The sequence below is a fragment of the Amphibalanus amphitrite genome, unplaced genomic scaffold (genome assembly GCF_019059575.1).
Source record: "Amphibalanus amphitrite isolate SeventyFive unplaced genomic scaffold, NRLGWU_Aamphi_draft 000865F_arrow, whole genome shotgun sequence".
Classification (NCBI taxonomy): domain Eukaryota; kingdom Metazoa; phylum Arthropoda; class Thecostraca; order Balanomorpha; family Balanidae; genus Amphibalanus; species Amphibalanus amphitrite.
Genome location: NW_024882359.1, coordinates 84472 through 104933, shown reverse-complemented (window position 1 = coordinate 104933; position 20462 = coordinate 84472). Strand labels below are relative to the sequence as shown.

Below are 20462 nucleotides of genomic sequence, written 5' to 3'. Positions count from 1 at the left end.
GCCGTCGGGCGCACGCCGGCCGCCCGCCCCGCCGCCGCCGCCGCCGCCGCCTCCTGTGCGGTCCCTTTGGTGGCGGCCGCTCGCCGCTGATTGGCGGGCCGGGCGCGAAGGGGCGGGGCCTCCGGTAGACCTAATGACGGTGGAAAATGACAGGAAAATAAAAGGTATGAATGATTTTCGTGCGATTTGGATGTTTAACATTCCAGTGAGCTGGATCAAGGGGTGGATGCTGCGCCACCCGGCCATTTTGCCGGAGGTTGGGGAGCGGCGGGGCGCGGCGGCGGCAGCGGGGAGCGGTGTGGAACCGAGTGTGAGTTATGCGGTGCGGTGTCAGCGCTGAACTCGGCCTGTCCCCGCTGACGGGTCCTGGGGTGTGCCACTGCGCCGTCACCGACGCAGCCGACGCAGCCGACGCAGCCAACGCGCCACCAGGCCACCCAAGAGCGCGCGCCTGACGCCGTCAATTCTTCCGGCCAATGGTCGCGAATAAGATGTAAAGTCGCCTGGTGGTCCTTCTCCTCTAACAGAGCACCCACCGGCCTGGAAAATGACCCCGCGGTCCGCTGCCTATATGACGGTGACACGACGGAATTTTATCGACCAGTGAAAAGGCCTGAAATCAAGGCGGCCGCGCGGTGTCGGTCGCCGCTCGGGCCCGCTCGGTATTGTAGTCGGTGACGCGGCGGCGCCGGACCGGGCCGGGCGGGCTTCCGTACGTCATGTGTGGTCCACGGTGACTCGGCCGACACTCCCGATATCCATAGTGCATGGAGAGGGGACTGTGGAAAGGGGGCCGGACGGCCGGATATAGCGAGGTGAGGCGGTAACCTCTGCATTTCGTCTATTGACATGTGCTGCAAGACATATTCATATTTAAAATGTGACCGGAATGCATGGGATTATCTAAAAAAAGCACGACTCTTTGAGGCCGTTCTTCATTCAATCCCAGCTTATTTTCTTTTGATTCCAGCATTCCTTTTCACTGTCTCCATTGGAATTCGGGCCGGCTGAGACCCAAGTGCATGATCCTGCGAGGTTTTATGGGCGGTGAGGCGGCTTTCGCTGCTCGTGCCACGCGTACTCCCAGTTTTTGCGGAGATCCCATCGGATGATAGGTTTTTCGTTAACCAATTATATGCTAGCAAATTGCGCGGTTCAAGATGGAGACTTAATGGCTATTCCTCTCTGGACGCAAAGAAGAGCGACAGCGGGAGGCCGGGAGAATGCGGAAGAGGTCGGCTGTGGGAATAAACGGGAGAGATTTCGACCCTCCTGATCTTATATGTAGTTGTAGGCTGTTGAGTTGATCAACTATGACAACGTGAACATTGACCGACATTTTACACGAAACATTGAACGTGCAAAATGCCCATGATTTGTCGTACAAGAATGTTTCAGATGCATAACCTTTCGTGGCCTTTGGTCAAAATTGAAGCAAGAGGGAAGCCTTGACACGGTATAATACATATACAAGTTTCACTGCACCGCGCCTCGCGAGTTTCCCTAAAAATGCTAAGCAAAAAGAAAATAATAAACAGAGAGGAAGCCTAAGTAGAATTAGGTAAATGCTCCTTTTGGTGAATGCAGTACGCTTGTAAAATCCTGCCTACACTCCTGATCCTCGCTTTATTCTCTTTTCATTTTCTACGATGTTGTCTACTAAGTGCCATTTTTCACCGCTTATGTTGCGTTTGGTGACGTGTGATATTATATATAATCATATCCCGTAAGTTCGTGCACACCCCTGAAGCGTTCTCACTATCCGTGCAGATGTCAGCAGAAAATGCGGGCATCACTCCAACGTCTGTGCCACGCTTCCTTTGGGCACATCCACGCACGTGTGGCCCACGTCAGTGCCACGTCTGTGCCACGTCCACGGCACGTCGCCGTTGGCGTGTTCCAGGCCACCACCACGACCGCCGCTGCTGCCGTCGTCACCACGGGAGCCCTCCTCCCAAAACAAGAGTGACACATTAGGCGTGCCAAATGGCGGCACCGAATGGAAAAATGCCCGCTCCGGGCCAAATCGATGATGACGGATCGGTGGTAGCGCACACGGGGCGCTCGGCTGATGGATGCAAAATTCCGCAGCATTTCACGGAACCGGCGGGAAGTGGGGAAATTCTCCAGATGCTTTTTGTTCGCCGCCTTTATATGAACTCTCGAGGTAGGCGGTGTGGTGGCGTAAGATGCATTTGGCGGGGCCCGGTGTGAATGTGGGAAAATGTGTAATCCTTGGAAGGGCGTCCATTGACTGCGATTTCTCAATACAGCGGCTGTAGTCGTCACTGGCTGGACAGTCGTCAATACAGCATAGTTAGCTAAGCCATGAGAACAGCAATTTAGTTTTGCAATACTAATGAGCATCACTCTCCGTTGATCATATTTATTGAGTGTTAATCACTTCAATTGCAATTTATTTTATCGGACGTCTTATTCGACGCAATAGGCCCCAATCCCTTCACTAATGACATACTTGCAATGGTTGATGAGGCTAGGTCCATCATAACGTGCAATGAATAGCGGTCATTTCTAGTTAATGCATTCTGGACAGTTGATCTTTCATCTCACGCCGTGCTTATGAAATGTTCTCACAAGCCTTAGTTAGGTGACCCGTATCCTTAGTTTTCTATCGGCAAACTCGGTAAGATTGTTAACGGTTTCTAAATGCCATACACACGCACATGCGGTTAAGGCCCTTTAATAGCGGGTCAACAATCAACGTGGTGCCCAAGGAAAGTAGCTGAGCATGGTGCAATAAGAAAATCATCTTAATCTTACCCATCCTACTTGGTATTATTGCATTTATTGTACAGGCCGTCACTTTTGCATTTGCTTGCTCTTCCCCCTCCAGCATTCTTTTATCAGTAAATCAAGCGCATTTTCAATTTAGCTGACGCAAATATCAACAAGCATAACGCTGAGCCTTAGTGGTTTGAACGGCCATGTCTAAAATTTCCCTAATCAAATATAACCAGCTATGAAAATCGATATCAACAAAGACTCGGATAGCGGCGTGCCGCACCGGTGCTGCTCTGTCCTACCTCACCCCTCTCGCTCTCCCTGTCTCGCTCCCCTCGTGGGGCAGGCCGTTGAGAGCGCCACTCGAGGCGTTCCGATCGATTCGTGACAGTCGCGGCGCCGTGACGGAAGGCCACCGGTTCCCGTCAGCCCGTGTCGAGCGCGCCCCAGAAGCGGCGCTTGCCCAACGTCGCTGCCGGGCCGAGGATGAGACTCGGGGTGATGGGTGTCTGAGAGAGGCGGCTGTCGCCTGACTGGGCCAATTAACCCTCATTCAGTGGCGTCAGTTGTCGCGAGTTTCGACATGAAGTAGAGGAATGCACTGGAGAGTGGAGTGTTTAACCCTGCTTTCAGATAGATCAGAAATGGCATCCTTAGATGAACCATGAACAACTAACGAACGTGTCTGCAACAGGTCAAAAGTCAGGTCAGATGGTCCAGAGAAAGCGCAGCAAGCAGAAGTTCTCAAGATGTGTGTCGAAGCTCGTCGAGAGACTCCGGCCAGCCACCAGGTCAGGTCGGGTCAGATCAGGTCAGGTCGGGTCAGTGCCGGCTGTCAGCGATGAGGAACATCTCGGCGGGCCGGCCCGTCGATTGATAGGGCCGGCGGCCTCCCGCGGCGCGTCTGCTCCAATTATGGCGCGATGATGTGCGGCCCGTCGTGGCGTCTAATGTGAGCCGACAGGCGCGACGAATTGGGACGAGCCGACTCGCCTGTGGCCGCCCGGCCCGCCCTGCCGGCCCGGAGAGCGCGCCAGCGCCGACCTGGTGCGCTCAAATGCGGGATAGGGGATAGTGGATACGGGATACAGGGTACACGGGTTTAGAGATACAGGTACAAACGAAAGGGCACACGCGGAGGCGGGCACAAGAACAGATACCATACAAGGACGTCGGACACGGAAGCAACTAGGTGAGCAGATAAACACGGATAGAAACACGCCGAAACCAAGACGGGAACAGGCCACACCTGGGCATGTGTCTACTATGTAGTCACGCTGATGCAGGTATGTATCCACAATCACGCCACTCTTCTCCTCAAAGCCGAACAGCCAGCCGTTGCATCTGTGGTCCCTGGTCTGGGTGACTGCATTGCAGCACAAGACGCTAGCCCACATCTCAGAGGTCCCGGATGTTGGGCCAGATCGCGTGACGCGGCTTCCGCCTGAGTGACACAAAGTCCCGGATGTTGGATAGAAAATGCGTGTTCGCTCTCTTCGTAACTGTAAACTAGACTTTTCTAGAAACATTTTCGTTTCGTGACTAACGAGTAGTGGTTGATGGTTCATCATTGTACTCTACATCACTCATTTCTAACCCTTACCCCGTACCCGCTCCTCTCTCTCTCTCTCTCTCTCTCTCTCTCTCTCTCTCTCTCTCTCTCTCTCTCTCTCTCTCTCTCTCTCTCTCTCTCTCTCTCACTCTCTCTCTCTCTCTCACACACTCTCTCTCCTCTCCTCACTTTGTCCGTCCGTCAGCGTATCGTCCCCCGCGCGTCGCGGCCGATTCGGCGGACCCCGGCGGTGTCGACCGCGTCGCTCGTCGCTGACGACCGTGACACGAAGCGTCACAGAACGTTATGGGGCGCGGCCTACAGGCGGAAGGCAGGTCGTCACGGCCACCGGCCACTAGCTGGGCTCGCCACGGCTCCGGTCATCAATGGGATGATAAGGGCGCCAAAAACAGGACCCGGGAGGCGGGAAGCATTATTTATATATTGGTTTATATCCATTCTCCCTGCTGAATTTACAATAATGTGCTGATTGCTGGATAATGTGCATGTTCATTTTATTAAATATGAATGATACAATCTACAAATTGGATAATGCAGGCATCTGTCTTGGAATTTTATGCATGAACTTTGTGAGTTCAAAGTTGTGGACCAATGCGAAATTCTTCCAAATCTAAATTTTCAGACAGCGTGAGGAAAGCCAGGGCAGCAATGTCGTTTTTTTGCAAAGAATGTATTATAAATATGATCGTTAATTGGCCCAACTTACATATGAAAAAAGTGGTGCAAAACAATATAATAAAGCTAGGCTCCAAGGAGCTCGGAGATTTCTCGCGTCGAGAGGGCGATCTCACAAATGCCTCACATTCTTATCAAATTAACCTCAGAGGTGCGGCTATAACGCCTCTGTTAGATGACATCCGATTACCAATCAGCCAGCACATATCTGACCGGAGTCCCACAGGGCCGGGGCATTCCTATCGCAGTGCCCCGCCGAGCTTTGGTTGGCCACCGCCGGCGATCGCTGGGCGGCTGCGGCGGCAGCGCGGCGCGGCCGGTCCGCCTGGCCGCAGCTGGCCGCCGCCCCGGTGGTCCGAACTTTTTCTAATTTTTTGTCAACACTCTCTCGGCTCGCGGTGGCCTTTTTGTGCGTCGATTCTCTCCAGTCACGTGAGGTCGGAGGTGTTCAGAGGTGCCGCGCCGTGTCCGCCCACCGGCGCACATTAGTGGCTGTCAACACGGCGCGCTGGCGGCACTGCGCGGCGCACAATGACGGACGCGGCGACACGGGTGGCGGCCGGCCCCCGCCGCGCGCCGGCCATTCTCCGCCGGCACGGAGACCGGCGCCATTGTCGCACCATTGTCGGTGGCCGCGGCCAAAGACGACCGCCGCCTCCGCACACCCACCTCCGCCCTCGCCAACTTCGCCAAAGTCGCCACGTGATCAGCTTCGTATCCCTTGCCGTACTGGTAGCCTCATTGCCACTGTTGGCGACTGACGACTTGCGTTACAGCGATCGTCCTCGCGGTATCATTAACGTGAACTCACCATTCACCATGATACCCTACTGGTGACTGCTCATCCATTGTTTTTCTCTCGTTACATTCCCGTTTTCCACAGTTTCCCAAGTTCCTCAGAGCCGTCAGTCTCCCGCCCGCTCTACCGTCCCCCGCTGGGGTGACCGCGGTGAGGCGTTACCGCTCCAGCGCGCACCGACAGATCTGAGATCACACCCTCCACTGGGCCCTCCTCCGCCGATATCGGCTCGCTTCATCAGCCGTCGTCGCTTCGGCCGGCGCCGGTTGTTTGCTCAGTGTGATGAGTACTCGCTGACGCCTGGAGAGGGTCTCGCTTGAAGGGTTCGTCGCGAGCACTCCTAAAGGAGCAATCAGTTTCTTTCAGCGGGGATTTACCTTTGTGTCGTGCCGGGGTTATTATTCCGCTGGAGTGGCCGGTGGTAGGGCGGTAACTGAGAGGACACGGAGGTGACCAGGAATCCACTGATCGCGAGAATGGTGCTCCGTGTTTGGGCGTGACGAAGAAAAGGAAAATCGGTAAAATCGCCAGCTGCTATCGGCATCGGCTTTGATCAAAGACAAAACAAAGAACCTGTTCTGGGTGATTATATTGAATGAATGGGTAGACGATACGAGGCCATAATTTACCCTCAGAGAGTAAGACGGCCCTCACATCCCCATGGTATGCAATGCGTATCACAATATTGTCGCCATGAAAAGTGCTTATTGCTAGTGTTATTTGTTGTCTTTAAGCTTCAAAAAGATTATCAAGACACCGGCGAATGGCTATCGTAGGCCATGAACAACATTTTTCGTTTTTTCCGGATAAAAACTGTAAACTCGAGGGAGAACTACGCAAAATAATAGAACAACCTTACGAATGGTGTTTAATTTATGACATCTCTTTGGGCCGTATAGCCATCTGATGCCCTGAACATTAGATCTCGTATTCAGTCGCCATACCGAATGAGCCAAAGAAACAAAAACATTTAAATCAGTAGGGCTTACACCAGCCGGTGGTCCAGACCCCGTCCACCGGGTGACCACGCGGGTCGGGGAAGGGCACGTCGGCCGGCACTAGCTCCTTCGACAGCTCCAGCAGACGCTCCAGCATCGCCTGCACCGTCTCCGGCATCAGCGACGACAGGTCCAGGCGCTCGGTCGGGTCGGCCGTCACGTTGAACAGGTAGACCGGGTACTCGCCGAGACTGCCGAGACTCGAGCGGACCGATCGCCGCGCGCTGGCCGGAGCGCGATCGGAGGAGTCCGGCAGGGCCTCCAGCACCGGGTACCAGTCGCTGGAGCCGGAGTTGTCTCCCCAGAGCAGCTTCATGTCGCCGATGCGCAGCGCTGCATTCGGCAGCTTCTCGTCGATGTTGTAGACCATCTCTGTGCGCGCGCTGGGCTGGCCGGCGCTCAGCATGGGCCACTGGTCGAAGCCGTCCAGGGGGTCTCCGTCGGCGCTGGCTCCGGCCAGCCGCAGCAGCGTCGGCATCCAGTCGGTGATGTGGATCAGCTCGTGGCTGACGTAGCCGGCCCGCTCCAGCAGCGGGGAGTGGACGAAGGCCGGCGTGCGGGTGCCGCCTTCCCAGAGCGTGCCCTTCTCCCCTCGTAAGGGGTAGTTGTTGCCCCCATCGCTTGTTTTAGAATCAGTATAGCCACAGACTTCTCTATATATGGACTGTGCGCTGATCCGAGGAAATCAGCATTGGAGGCCCAAAAATAAGTGCACTTTTATCCATCTTTTTACAATGAAAAGGGTGTCAGAATATTTACAAATTTGGATATAGGATAGCCCATACTTTTATCTACCTGTCGGATTACATTTTTTTTGTTGAATTCAAAATAAATAAGAAATAAATGTATATAAATGAGAACATGTTTTCTCGTTCAGTTAGCCATTTGTTCACGCTGGAGGTATATACTTCACAAATGCAGCCGTACTTTGCGAGCATTTTCTTGCTTTTGAATGTTGGTTGCATTGTTGGTTGTCGTTGCTAATTTGTCGGAACTAGTCATTTACGTTGGTTTTGAAAAGGGGTTTGAGAAATAACGATACATTATATAGGGCCACAAGAAGCAGTAAAAATAAGTAAGAAATAGCTCGAAAAAATGGTCAAAAAAGGAAAGAATATTATCGATCACTACCTCATCACGACCGGATCAGAAAACGTGTGGTGCGCTGATGTCATTCCGGGTATCAAGCCAGAGTCAGGGCAAGAAAAATGTGAAACGAAACATAATTTCTAGCAAAAAGGCAACTTTTTAGCCTCCCGTATAACTAAAAGGAAAAAATGTTCACAGACGAAACCATCAATCGAGATAAGAGATAACGTTGAGGACAATCAGATTTGCAAGTTTACTTTTGCAAACACTGACTCCTGTGAGACTCACACAGCAAGAAGAAAAACAGGACGCTATCGACGGCGCCAGTCTCAGCACACTTCCTATAATGCCTAGTGCCTTATTTTATTCTGGAGAAAAAAAAAAGACTCACTGAAAGGAGCTACAAAGACTTAACTTGACCAGCAGTTAATGTGAAAAGAACAACTCGCCATCGCAGTTCGAAGCTACGCCGCGCTAAATAATGTCATACCCATGGCAGTGATACGCCACTACATCCAAAAGAAGTAAGCTTATTCAATCAAACAATGAAGTTTATCCAGTGTGTCGTATGGGGTTGTAGTTCATTATGGTCTGGATCAAATCATCTCGGAAGAATGCTCGATGAAATGATGGAATTCGTACCCTTCGCATCAATGTTAAACGATGAAGGTTGCCGCTCTTAAATGTTACCGCAAAACTTGCATCGGGATCGGGAAGCTCAAGAATACGCCAGTCTGCGAAGAACGGACGGAAAAATAGCGGTGGAGCAGAAACAAGATGCATAGGACTGATTTGAGTATAAGTAGCTGGGACAACATCTGTGCCGGTGGTGGCCTGTTATTACAGGAACTTCTACTTTGGATATCTCAGGAAACTGGCAGGTCACCATTTCTAGGCCAGCTGTGGACATTTTTGATGGAGAAGCCAAGAAATGTGCCAATGGCGAAGAGCATACTGTAACTAACGAGCTACAGAATATGACGGAGGCGCCGGGGGCACTAATCGTTTGGCCGAACGGGGAAGAGCACTCGATCCGCGCCCCGGCAGGTTACCTGTACTCCAGCTTCCGAGCTGAGATGGTCGCCCTCCGAACTGATCTCTCCTAGCTGCTGGAGAACCCGCCGCACGCCGAAGACACCATCGTAGCCTGCACCGACTCGCAGTCCGCCCTCGCCGCCATCCGAGGTGGCTGGGCCGCCCAGCACTCCTCGCTCGGAGTGGACATCTGGAGAGCCCTCTGGGGACTGACAGCTGGAGGCCTGTTGGTCTACCTACAGTGGGTGCCTTCACAATGCAGGTTGGAAGGCAACGAGAGGGCCGACACCATCGCCAAGCAGGCAAACATACTCGACTAAAAACAAATCCTTATAGACGTCCAGAAGGCCCACTGGGCCGCCGCCAGAGTGGCGAGGGCTCGCACCGTCTGGGCCTGGCCAGCCGGCTGGTTCCACCAGCTGACGGGGATCGACTCCCGCCTACCGTTGCCGGCGGCGACCGGCCAGCGGCGGTGGACATCCACCAGCTCCGCGCCGGCCACTGGACAAGCTCCTCCCAATGGCGCCACAGAGTCGGGTTGGCGCCCTCCTGGCTGTCGGAGTGCAACCAGTGCGACGACCGACAATGCAGAGCCGCACTCTACCCGTCTGCTGAGAGGAGGCGGACAGCCCAAGCATGTCCTCCTGCGGTGCCCGGCTCTGATGGGCACCCGACATCGCCTGATGGCGACCATCAACCCCAACATGGAGGAGGTGCGGAGCGGCAGCATCGTGGTGGCCCTGGGGGCCGCCCACAGGTCCCTTCAGAGCTGCTCGGCTACGTCTCCATGGGACGAAGGGACACAATAAAAGCAACAATAGCTACAGCATGACAACGTGATGGGAACGACCGTCACAAGAGCTATCGCCTTATCATTCAGCAGCGAGTGGAAAACGAGAAGACGGAGGGATACGTTGCAATTGGTGATGCGCATGTGCGAATGTGTGAAAGTGCGACTATGTGTAGATGCGTGGTGCGAAAAAGTGGGTAGCAGAGAAGAACAGTGAAGACACCGTTGCAGCAGACACACATTTTCCCGTAAAGTCCCCCATCGGCATTACCGCCAGCGATATGCGGCATTACCAGCGCGGTCGGTGCACTGTCGCGCGAGTTTGTAGCCAGCCATGTCAGAGATGTGAACAATCCACACGGGGGAAGAAGAAAGGGATGATAGCCACCCTTTCTCGCTGGATCCCGCGGTGAAAATGGACTAACGCCATTTTCAAGCCCACTGGTGCAATGTGAGATGAACTTGACATGAGGACATCAATGGGTGTCGATGAACGTGAATGGATGTTCCAATACAGATTCATATCGACCAGAAGCCTTTCTTATTCTGAGCTACGAGCAATAGATAGTACAAAAACAAAATATATTACATAAAATTCAGCCTGTCGACAGGAAACAATAAAAGGGTATTGTGTTACAACATATGGGTTCATATTAGGGCTTCAGAAATTTGGGCCTCCAATGCTGATTTCCCAAATCAGCGCACAGTCCATATATAGAGAAGTCTGTGGTATAGCTAAAGACACTTCCTCCATTGTCACCCACGAACAGAATTACCGAGTTGCTGTAGAGGCCGGCGTCCTTGAGGGCCTTCACCACTCGTCCGACCGAGTCGTCCAGGGCGGTCACCATGGCGCTGTAGGTGCGCCGGTCGGCGTTCATCGTGGCCGGGTACAGCTCCTCGTACTCGGCAGGCGCCTGCAAAGTCGGGACTGGTGCGGTCAGTTTGGAGGTACGTATATATACTTGCTGGGGTTGCTAATATGCAGATAACAATTTTCGTTCAATGTAAATATTTATAAAACAGAAAATGAAGGTCATTTTATCTTAAAATGCGACAGGGTGGTAGCACAATCGTAACACCTCGTGGCGTAGGAAGGGAAGGGGAGTTTTCAAGCACCCTCCCTCTTACTCATCTCCGGGACCGGGGTAGTGACAGGCGGTAAGAAGCTTTCTCCAGAGCGTCAACAATCATGAAGAAAACACTTGTCATTTAAGGGCAGTTTTTGAAGGATGTGTCATCAGAGATCATTGATGGTCAAATTTTCACGATTTCGACATTCACAAAGCAGCTCATGGCTCGTGAACTAGTTGAGAAAGAACAGTAGCGCTTTTCACGACGGAGCATTGGGCACATATTTGATTTAATTTGAAAGCAAGGAAGCCAAGCAATCATCTCATTCGAAATGTGGAAGCCCAACTAATAAAAAGGCAACTGCTAAGATTTATCAGGTATCAAAAGGATCAAACGGACAAAATATGTAATAAATGCTCCGTCTTGACGAGGGCTAAGGTTTTTCAACGTTTTTTTTTTCGCGTTCCAACCAGAAGCGGCGGAACACCTTCAATTAAAGGGACCCTCCCACCTTAACATTAGATTTGAGTTGAGATAGCCAAAATGGGGTCCCTGGCTCACAATTACCGGTTTCGGCACTCACAACATCGAGAAATGCCTTAAATCGGAAATATTGAATTTCAAAATTGCAGCATTTTGATTCAGAGGGGCTAATGCATAGGAATACCCCTCTGAATGTGTGACGTCAGCGCAGATATCTAACGATTTTTAAATGTTTGACTAAAACGTTTTGTAGCACGCGGTGGTATATGCTGCTTTACGCGCAACAAGTGCCGCACTTTCAGCTGCCAAACTATTGCTTCCAAATAAAGTCGCTGGGAAAAGCAGAGATCCCAAAAAGTAAACAAAAGTAAAAGTCTAATATCTTGAAAACCGGTGAATATTTTTCGGTGAAATTTGGTAGATATTCGTTTTCGCTCTATCTGAACTGAGCGACATCACTTTCATGCCAATTCATAAACTTTTTTGAAGGTGGGAGGGTCCCTTTAAAGGGGGGGGGGGGAGGGCACTGCCGACTTTTGGTCCCATTCTTTCCACGCAACGTCCATAGGGTTAATGTTAAAATGCCAAAATCAAGGGGAGCACGGTGCCCCGGTGCCCCCCCCCCCGTTCCGCCGCCTATGGCTCTAACTAATCCAGTGTGAAACGATCTCTTTTTAACCCTAGAACGCCTAGGGGGGGGTTGTATCAACCCCCCCCCCTGAGGTTTTTTCGAAGTGCACGCTAAACGGCTTGTCGTAGCGGGCTGAAATTTTCAATACCCTTTGGGACAACCTTTGCGCATCTTTTGCCGAAGAAAAATTGATCGGGTCATGTCAGGTCACGGAGTTATGACGTCATAAGAGGTACAGCCTCCGGCCGGATTTTCACAAACTGAGTGCCAACGCCCGAGGTTTCCTGCCGGTGGTACAAACATCGGTTGATGGATCGTGATGAAACTTCCCATGCATGTTGGGGCAAGTATTGGCTATCATATGGTATAAGAAATTTGACCGGGTCAGGTCAGGTCACGGAGCTATGACGTCACAAGAGGAACAGCGTCCGGTACTATTTTTGAAAAGCGCCCGAACCACTATTTTGCTAATTCTTGTCACCTCAATGGGAATATGCAGCAATATTAGCTTCTATAGGGAGCAAATGGACCTCCCAAATCCAAAAATACAATCAGATTTCAAAAATTTAAATTTTGATTTTTCGAATTTCTGCCGCCGACTGTGACCTTGCCGACTTCCGGCGCTCCCAACGCGCCATTTTTAGAGCTAGGGAAACGAAATACATACCAAACGATAGAGAATTGATCAAGGAACACGATAGTGAAGGTTTCAAGTCGATATCTCCCACCGTTTTGCCGCAATCGCCGCCGAAAGTTGAAAAAAGTCTATTTTTCCGAAAATTTGACCTTTGACCGGTCAAAAGTAGGTCAAATGTTGACCTAGGACCAAAAAATATACCACCAATCGCGAGATCTCGTTGAGAGCAATCCGATGGTTTTTTCCGCTAAGCTCTACGACCTTCCGTTTCGAAACGCCAGGGGGGGGTCGTAACAACCCCCCCCCTGGTCGTTCGTGTTATGAGAAATGGCCTGGTCGTGCGAGGGTTAACCTTTGCTCCTTAGGGGTATTCCCAGACTCTGCCACCCGTAGCGGGGGGGGGGGGGGCATTTTGAGCCACCCCGCAAAAATCTCGAGTAGTTGTCGAATGGTTTTGCCCTCCCCTCTCCCGCCCCGGCGCCGTTTACGTAATATTATTTCACGATGCCCCGTTGATACGGAAGTCATGCAAGCCCTAGAACGGTGCGCGCAAACCTCCAGAGGTGCGTGGGGGTTCTGGAAGGGCAGGTAGAGAAACAGCGGCCGGCTGGCGTCGTGCTCTTTGATGATGCTCTCGGCCCGGTCGGTGAACACAGAAGTCGCGTAGACGCCCTCCAGTTCCGGCAGCGCCCGATCGCCGTCCCAAAAGTCCAGCGCGCCCTGCACGCTGTGGTTGTAATGGTCCACCTGGCCGCACCAGAAGCCCAGGAAGGTGTCGAAGCCGCGGTGATGTGGTAGGTACTCTGGCGCACAGTTGCCCTGGTGCCACTTGCCGACCATGTGTGTGCTGTAGCCGGCCGACCTCAGCCGCTCCGGCAGCAGGGTGACGTTGAGGGTTAGACCCGTCGGCATGTGCGGCCTCAGAACATCATCCTGTGGAGAACACGAAGAGAAATATGGCAAAACCGTTTATCTAACCACCTTTGCTAGGGTCATGTCCAACCAAGAGCCGGCGATGCCACACTCCTTGGCAATATGTTTGCATTTGACTATAGGTACGTTTACAGCGCTTATTTTTGTCATGTAGGCAGTGTTCGTGTATCTAAACAACATGGATGCCGCTAAAACTACATCGCAAAGACCCTTGTCGATGGCAGACTAAGGTGAATATCAATCTGTAATTTCAGTGGATTACCTCACCTTAATTAAAGTATCATAGTCCCCATTCGCCTTCATAATGGGGCATGAATGTACTATGTAATAACCTCTTTGCCAACTGACCTGTCTACCAACGTGAAAGGGATATCTGCCGGAGAGCAGCGCGCTTCTGGAGGGAGTGCAGACTGCAGAGCGGCTGGGCGTAGTTCTGCTCCAGAATGACACCCTCTCTCGCCAGAGCCTCCAGCGTCGGGGACAGGATGTCGGGGTTGTGCCACGACACGTCATTGTAACCTGAAAAAGCAGTTGAGCTTGGTCAAGGCTTGGTGTTTTGCGTTATAGGATAGAAGCCAAGTGCGTTTCGTCGGACTTGGTCTAGAATGGTCGAGAAGTTTTTAACTTCCGGGGCATCCCGAATTATTGATGAACAAGGCCACACTTATGATTTTAACATTTTAACGCTAGTGTGTGCCAATATGCTATTTGCGGGCAACATCTGCCGCAAGTGCCGCACTTTTAAAGTACGTGAAGTTAGCGTCGTATTCCGCGACGGATTCAGCGTCGAGTCCGAATTTCAACTAAACCCAGCCTATCCGATGCAGTTTGGGACGCTGATTCCGAATATCGTATTCATTCCAAATTTCAAGGTCATCTTCAAGGTCAAATCTCAGATTGAAATTTTGAGTCCCCGATTTTTTCTACACCGATCGTCCGATGCGATTTCTGATGGTCGCATTCGATAGCTAGGGTCAGAATCTCGAGTTCCTTAATATATACCTTATTAAAAATATTTGACCTTAAAGGTCAAATCACGGATTGAAATTTTGAGTCCCCCGATTTTTTCTACACCGACCGTCCGATGCGATTTCTGATGGTGGCATTCGATAGCTAGGGTCAGAATCTCGAGTTCCCTAATATCGCATTCATTTCAAATTTCAAGGTCATCTTCAAGGTCAAATCTCGGATTGAAATTTTGAGTCCCCGATTTTTTTCTACACCGATCGTCCGATGCGATTTCTGATGGTCGCATTCGATAGCTAGGGTCAGAATCTCGAGTTCCCTAATATATTTCTTATTAAAAATATTTGACCTGAAGGGTCAAATCACGGGTTGAAATTTTGAGTCCCCGATTTTTTCTACATCGATCGTCCAATGCGATTTCTGATGGTCGCATTCGATAGCTAGGGTCAAAATCTCGAGTTCCCAAATACATACCTCTACCTCGATCGTTCGATGCAATTTCTGATGGTCGCATTCGATAGCTAGGGTCAGAATCTTGAGTTCCCTAATATATACCTTATTAAAAATATTTGACCATAAAGGTCAAATCATGGATTGAAATTTGGAGTCTCCGATTTTGTCTACACCGATCGTCCGATGCGATTTTTGATGCTCGCATTCGATAGCTAGGGTCAGAATCTCGAGTTCCCTAATATATACCTTATTAAAAATATTTTATCTTGAAGGTGAAATCATGGATTGAAATTTTGAGTCCCCCGATTTTTTCTACACCGATCGTCCGATGCAATTTCTGATGGTCGCATTCGATAGCTAGGGTCAGAATCTCGAGTTCCCTAATATATACCTTGTTAAAAATATTTGACCTTTAAGGTCAAAAGTCAAAAGTAAAAAGAAAGGATAGAGGAGCAGTTATACAAAAAATCAGCCTTCTAGCTCTCAAAATGTTGAGTGTAGAGCAGAACGACTACCTGGGGGGTAGCAACCCCCCCCCCCCCCCCATGTGCGGGCGAGGGTTAAGGTTTGAATCAAAACAAACGCAATCTATTGATAGTCTCACCAAGGTCATCTGCCAGAATGAAGACGATATGCGGCTGGTTTGTGGTGGCACCATCACAAAGAGTCAGCAACAGCACCAGCACCAGCACCAGCTGGACCGGTCCCCGCCAGCCCATGGTGTCTGCGGGCCGCACCAGAGCAGCTCTACCTCGTCTGTAGCGGCGGACCGGGCAGCATGCATGAGGTCAGGTCCCAAGGACAGGAACCTGGGAGCCAACAGGTGCTACATTATCAGCGGCCCATGATGTCAATAGGCACCTACGTAATCTTGAATAACACGCAAAGATAGCGCACAAGGCCAATGTCATACTTTTTTGGTCGATTGGACACCTGTTTGGTGCCCCGGCAGAGCTGCTCTGGTGTGGCCGCTGACACCATAGGCTGGCGCGGACCGGCAGATCTGGTGCTGATGCTGGTACTGGTGCTGGTGCTGATACTGGTGCTGGTGCTGGTGCTGGTGCTGGTGCTGGTGCTGGTGCTGATGCTGGTGCCGGCTTTCTGTGACGGTGCCACCACAAACCAGCCGCATATTGTCTTCAGTCTGGTAGATGGCCTCAGTGAGAGATTAAGAAAATGGTATTTAGGTACACTTACACACACAGACACACACACAAGAATAAAAAAGAAGAAAGTATAAGCCATGCCATAGGCATTCCAACTTGCACAGAAAATAAAGCATTGCTAATGTACTTACTTGAGTGCTATTATGCTTCATGCTAAGATGCTGACTGAGCTTTTCTCATCACCTTTGATCAGAGAGAAATCATAAAAACACCGCTAGGAGGTGATCGTATTAAGGAGCTACGTAGGCGATACGATTCTATGGAGTTTATTCAATCGATGATAATGCTCACATCATCATGTTATGCGTATCCTTGTATACTCGTATGTGTCAAAACGCCGTCACTTAAAATAGGTACATCTTGATTGTGAGTTAAGTTATGGATGTTATTTTCTAGTAAAACGAATATGACCGAGGTAGGGTTAACTTAGAAAGAACTCAGCAATGAGCTAAGTTCTTGATTTGTCTTGATTTCTAACTACTTGATGGCAAAAGACACTTCCGCATTATCACGCCATTAGCATTATCAGCCACCCTACCGATTCCCTAAGGAAACCTGTCGTGGAATCAGTAGGGCTCACACCAGCCGGTGGTCCAGACCCCGTCCACCGGGTCACCACGCGGGTCGGGGTCAGGCACGTCCGCCGGCACTAGCTCCTTCGACAGCTCCAGCAGACGCTCCAGCATCGCCTGCACCGTCTCCGGCATCAGCGACGACAGGTCCTGGCGCTCGGTCGGGTCGGCCGTAACGTTGAACAGGTAGACCGGGTACTCGCCGAGACTGCCGAGACTCGAGCGGACCGATCGCCGCGCGCTGGCCGGAGCGCGATCGGAGGAGTCTGGCAGGGCCTCCAGCACCGGGTACCAGTCGCTGGAGCCGGAGTTGTCTCCCCACAGCAGCTTCAGGTCGCCGATGCGCAGTGCCGCGTTCGGCAGCTTCTCGTCGATGTTGTAGACCATCTCTGTGCGCACGCTGGGCTGGCCGGCGCTCAGCATGGGCCACTGGTCGAAGCCGTCCAGGGGGTCTCCGTCGGCGCTGGCTCCGGCCAGCCGCAGCAGCGTCGGCATCCAGTCGGTGATGTGGATCAGCTCGTGGCTGACGTAGCCGGCCCGCTCCAGCAGCGGGGAGTGGATGAAGGCCGGCGTGCGGGTGCCGCCTTCCCAGAGGGTGTTCTTGTCCCCTCGCAGGGGATAGTTGTTGCCTGCGAAGCCGTCACGAGAGCCATGGTTGCTAAAGACACTTCCTCCGTTATCACTCACGAACAGAATCACCGAGTTGCTGTAGAGGCCGGCATCCTTGAGGGCCTGCACCACTCGTCCGACCGAGTCGTCCAGGGCGGTCACCATGGCACTGTAGGTGCGACGGTCGGCGTTCATCGTGGCCGGGTATAGCTCCTCGTATTCCGATGGAACCTGCGATCGGAACAGGGCTGGTCAGCTTCGCTTAGGTGTTTGGATCTCGGGTTGAGGTAATTTGGTCGTTTTTTACCGTCAAGCTTCATTTGTTTACAATTTTGCCAACCAAATACCGAGTACATGATTTGAGGGTTGTCGGAGAATATGACAAGTAAAAGGTTATTTTAGTTAAATGCTCCAGGGATCCATACTGATTAAGAATAAGTTTTAATCTAACTTCATAAAATATTCGGAGTATCACAGATGAGAAAGGCAAAGACCGTGTCTGGCCAAACGTTCATTTTTTAGCGATCCGAGCGAACCTCCAGAGGCGCGTGGGGGTTCTGGGCGGACAGATACATGAAGAGCGGCCGACTGGCATTGTGCTCTTTGATGATGCTCTCAGCCCTGTCGGTGAACACAGAAGTCGCGTAGACGCCATCCAGCTCCGGCAGCGGCCGATCGCCGTCCCAAAAGTCCAGTGCGTCCTGCACGGTGTGGTTGTAATGCTCCAGCTGGCCGCACCAGTAGCCCAGGAAGGTGTCGAAGCCGCGGTGATGTGGCAGGTACTCTGGCGCGCAGTTGCCCTGGTGCCACTTGCCGACCATGTGTGTGCTGTAGCCGGCCGACCTCAACCGCTCCGGCAGCAGGGTGACGTTGATGGTCAGACCCGTCGGCATGTGCGGGCTCAGGACGCCATACTGTACGGAGCACAAAAACGATAAATAGCACAGGCGTTTAATGGACTACCTGTGATGCAGCATATAACGAGTGTTAAGATATCGTACACACTTGTCGATAGACCTCTCTTACAGGACATTGACTAACAGGTAAAAGAAAACTTTATTTTATGACATAGATACAATGGCTCCTCTGTTAGGTTTCTCTTAGTTTTACTAATAGTAGGTCGTCCTGCCATCGGTGGATGATTTCGCTACTGAAAATCTCACTCCATTGGTGTATCGTTTTCTTTTGTTAACTGACCTGTCTACCAACGTGAAAGGGATATCTGCCGGAGAGCAGCGCGCTTCTGGAGGGAGTGCAGAGCGGCTGGGCGTAGTTCTGCTCCAGAATGACACCCTCTCTCGCCAGAGCCTCCAGCGTCGGGGACAGGATGTCGGGGTTGTGCCACGACACGTCGTTGTAACCTGAAAAGCAAGTAAGCTTGGTGTTTTGCGTAGAATAACAGCGATGTGCGTTTGGTCGGATTTGGTTTAGAATGGTCGCGAAGTTACTAACTTTCAGGGCAGCCCGAATTAGTGATGAACAAGGCCACGCTTATGATTTTAACCCTAGTGTGTGCCAATATGCTATTTGCGGGCAACATCTGCCGCAAGTGCCGCACTTTTAAGATACCAGTATATCGCCTTTTGGGGCGACTAACGGAGCGAGCGAGAGGGTGGGCCTTGCACGTGCGAAATTGCGAGGGGGTACCTTCAACTGACTTGTGCGCGGCACCCTTCTAACCGGTCTCTAGCGATGTGCCAAATTTGAGCACAATCGGCCCAGCCGTTCTCGAGATCTGGAAGCGGCACCCTGCACGTGCGCACGTGCAAGATGTGTCCCAACTGACTTGTGCACGGCACCCTACTAACTGCTCCGTAACTGTGTAACAAATTTGAGCGCAATCGGTCAAGCCGGCTGCCGTTCTCGATATCTGGAATCGACCCCTGCACGTGCGCACGTGCAGCAGCACCCCAACTCTGGCACATGGATATGCATTGCCTAGTGGGTGCCTACTACATGCCAACTGTCAGCGCAATCGGCCCAGTAGTTACCGAGATGTTGCAACAATTACAAAAGTGACACCTCTTCGTTTTGCACGTGGCACGTGCATAAGGGGTCACCCACATGCATCGGGAATAGTCCAATACTTGGTAGAAGGAATGAAGCTACCCTACAAAAATTACCGCATGTAAATCGGTCAAGTTGTTGCTGAGATATAAGCCTCGCAAAATCGTGACCACGGCCGGCCGCTCATTCTCAGAAATTTCCGTTAATCTAAGGAAAGGCTACGCTCGCTTCGCTCGCTCCGTAACCAAATTATTGCTTACAAATGACGTCGCAGGAACGGCGAAAGCTCCGAAAAATAAACAAGAGTAATTGTCTAATATCTCAAAAACCAGTTTATATTTTTCAATGAAATTTGGTAGATATTCATTTTTGTTCAATCTGAACCATACGACATCACTTTTTTGCCAATTCATTAACTTTTTTGAAGGTGGGAGCCGGCAAGGTCCCTTTAAGGTTTGACATTGAAACAAACGCAATCTATTGATAGTCTCACCAAGGTCCGGGGCGGCTTGGCCAGGCGGGCCACACCACATCACGTGGTGGTGGCGAGCTATATTTTTATAATTCGGCCGCCACCCAGTCAAAATGCAGTTGAAATGTGGCGTCCGTTTTGTGTATATTGCCAACACTGTATGCCAGCGTGTACGCTCGCCAAATATTACTCGCACGTTGTGGGGGTTTTGAAAGCCCTATTGTGTCGGTGCATATCAGGTGTTTGCGGGTTTAAACGTCTCAACCTGGAGCGCGCGTTAGCATAGACGGGAAACCGGCTGTTTCGTGTCAGAAGCCATGACAGAGACTGTCCTTGTTGGGCGTGAGAGCCCTCGATTATTATTTACTTGTGTCATATTTGTATGGTTTGTCAATAAATGTTTGAAAAAAAGTCTCACCAAGGTCATCTGCCAGAATGAAGACGATATGCGGCTGGTTTGTGGTGGCACCATCACAAAGAGTCAGCAACAGCACCAGCACCAGCACCAGCTGGACCGGTCCCCGCCAGCCCATGGTGTCTGCGGGCCGCACCAGAGCAGCTCTGCCGCGGCGTGGCGGCGGACCAGGCAGCATGCATGAGGTCCCAAGGACAGGAGTCTGGGAGCCGGCAGATGTTACATTATCAGCGGCTCATGATTTCAGTAGGCACCTACGTAATTTTGAATCACACCCAAAGATAACAACACAAGGCCAATGACATACTTTTTGGTCGATTGGACACCTGTTTGGCGCCCCGGC

General features: G+C 51.4%; 1 protein-coding gene across 4 annotated transcripts; it reads right to left on the bottom strand.

Annotated features, from left to right (window-relative positions):
* Window positions 1–6359: 6359 nt before the first annotated feature.
* On the bottom strand, window positions 6360–20390 carry LOC122367372 (arylsulfatase B-like). 4 transcript variants are annotated; one of them, XM_043340396.1, is made up of 8 exons: window positions 20123–20389; window positions 18423–18586; window positions 17762–18139; window positions 17304–17456; window positions 13808–13978; window positions 13082–13459; window positions 10438–10618; window positions 6360–7429 (listed from the first exon to the last, which is right to left on the bottom strand). In XM_043340396.1, the coding sequence occupies exons 1-8, from the start codon at window positions 20295–20297 to the stop codon at window positions 6765–6767; spliced, it is 2265 nt and encodes a 754-aa protein (XP_043196331.1). In that variant the 5' UTR covers window positions 20298–20389; the 3' UTR covers window positions 6360–6764. The 4 variants fall into 4 exon arrangements, with proteins under 4 accessions (XP_043196331.1, XP_043196330.1, XP_043196332.1 ...); XM_043340395.1 differs by having other exon boundaries at window positions 6368–7422; window positions 10431–10618; window positions 20123–20390; XM_043340397.1 differs by having other exon boundaries at window positions 6368–7407; window positions 10478–10618; window positions 20123–20390.
* Window positions 20391–20462: the final 72 nt, after the last annotated feature.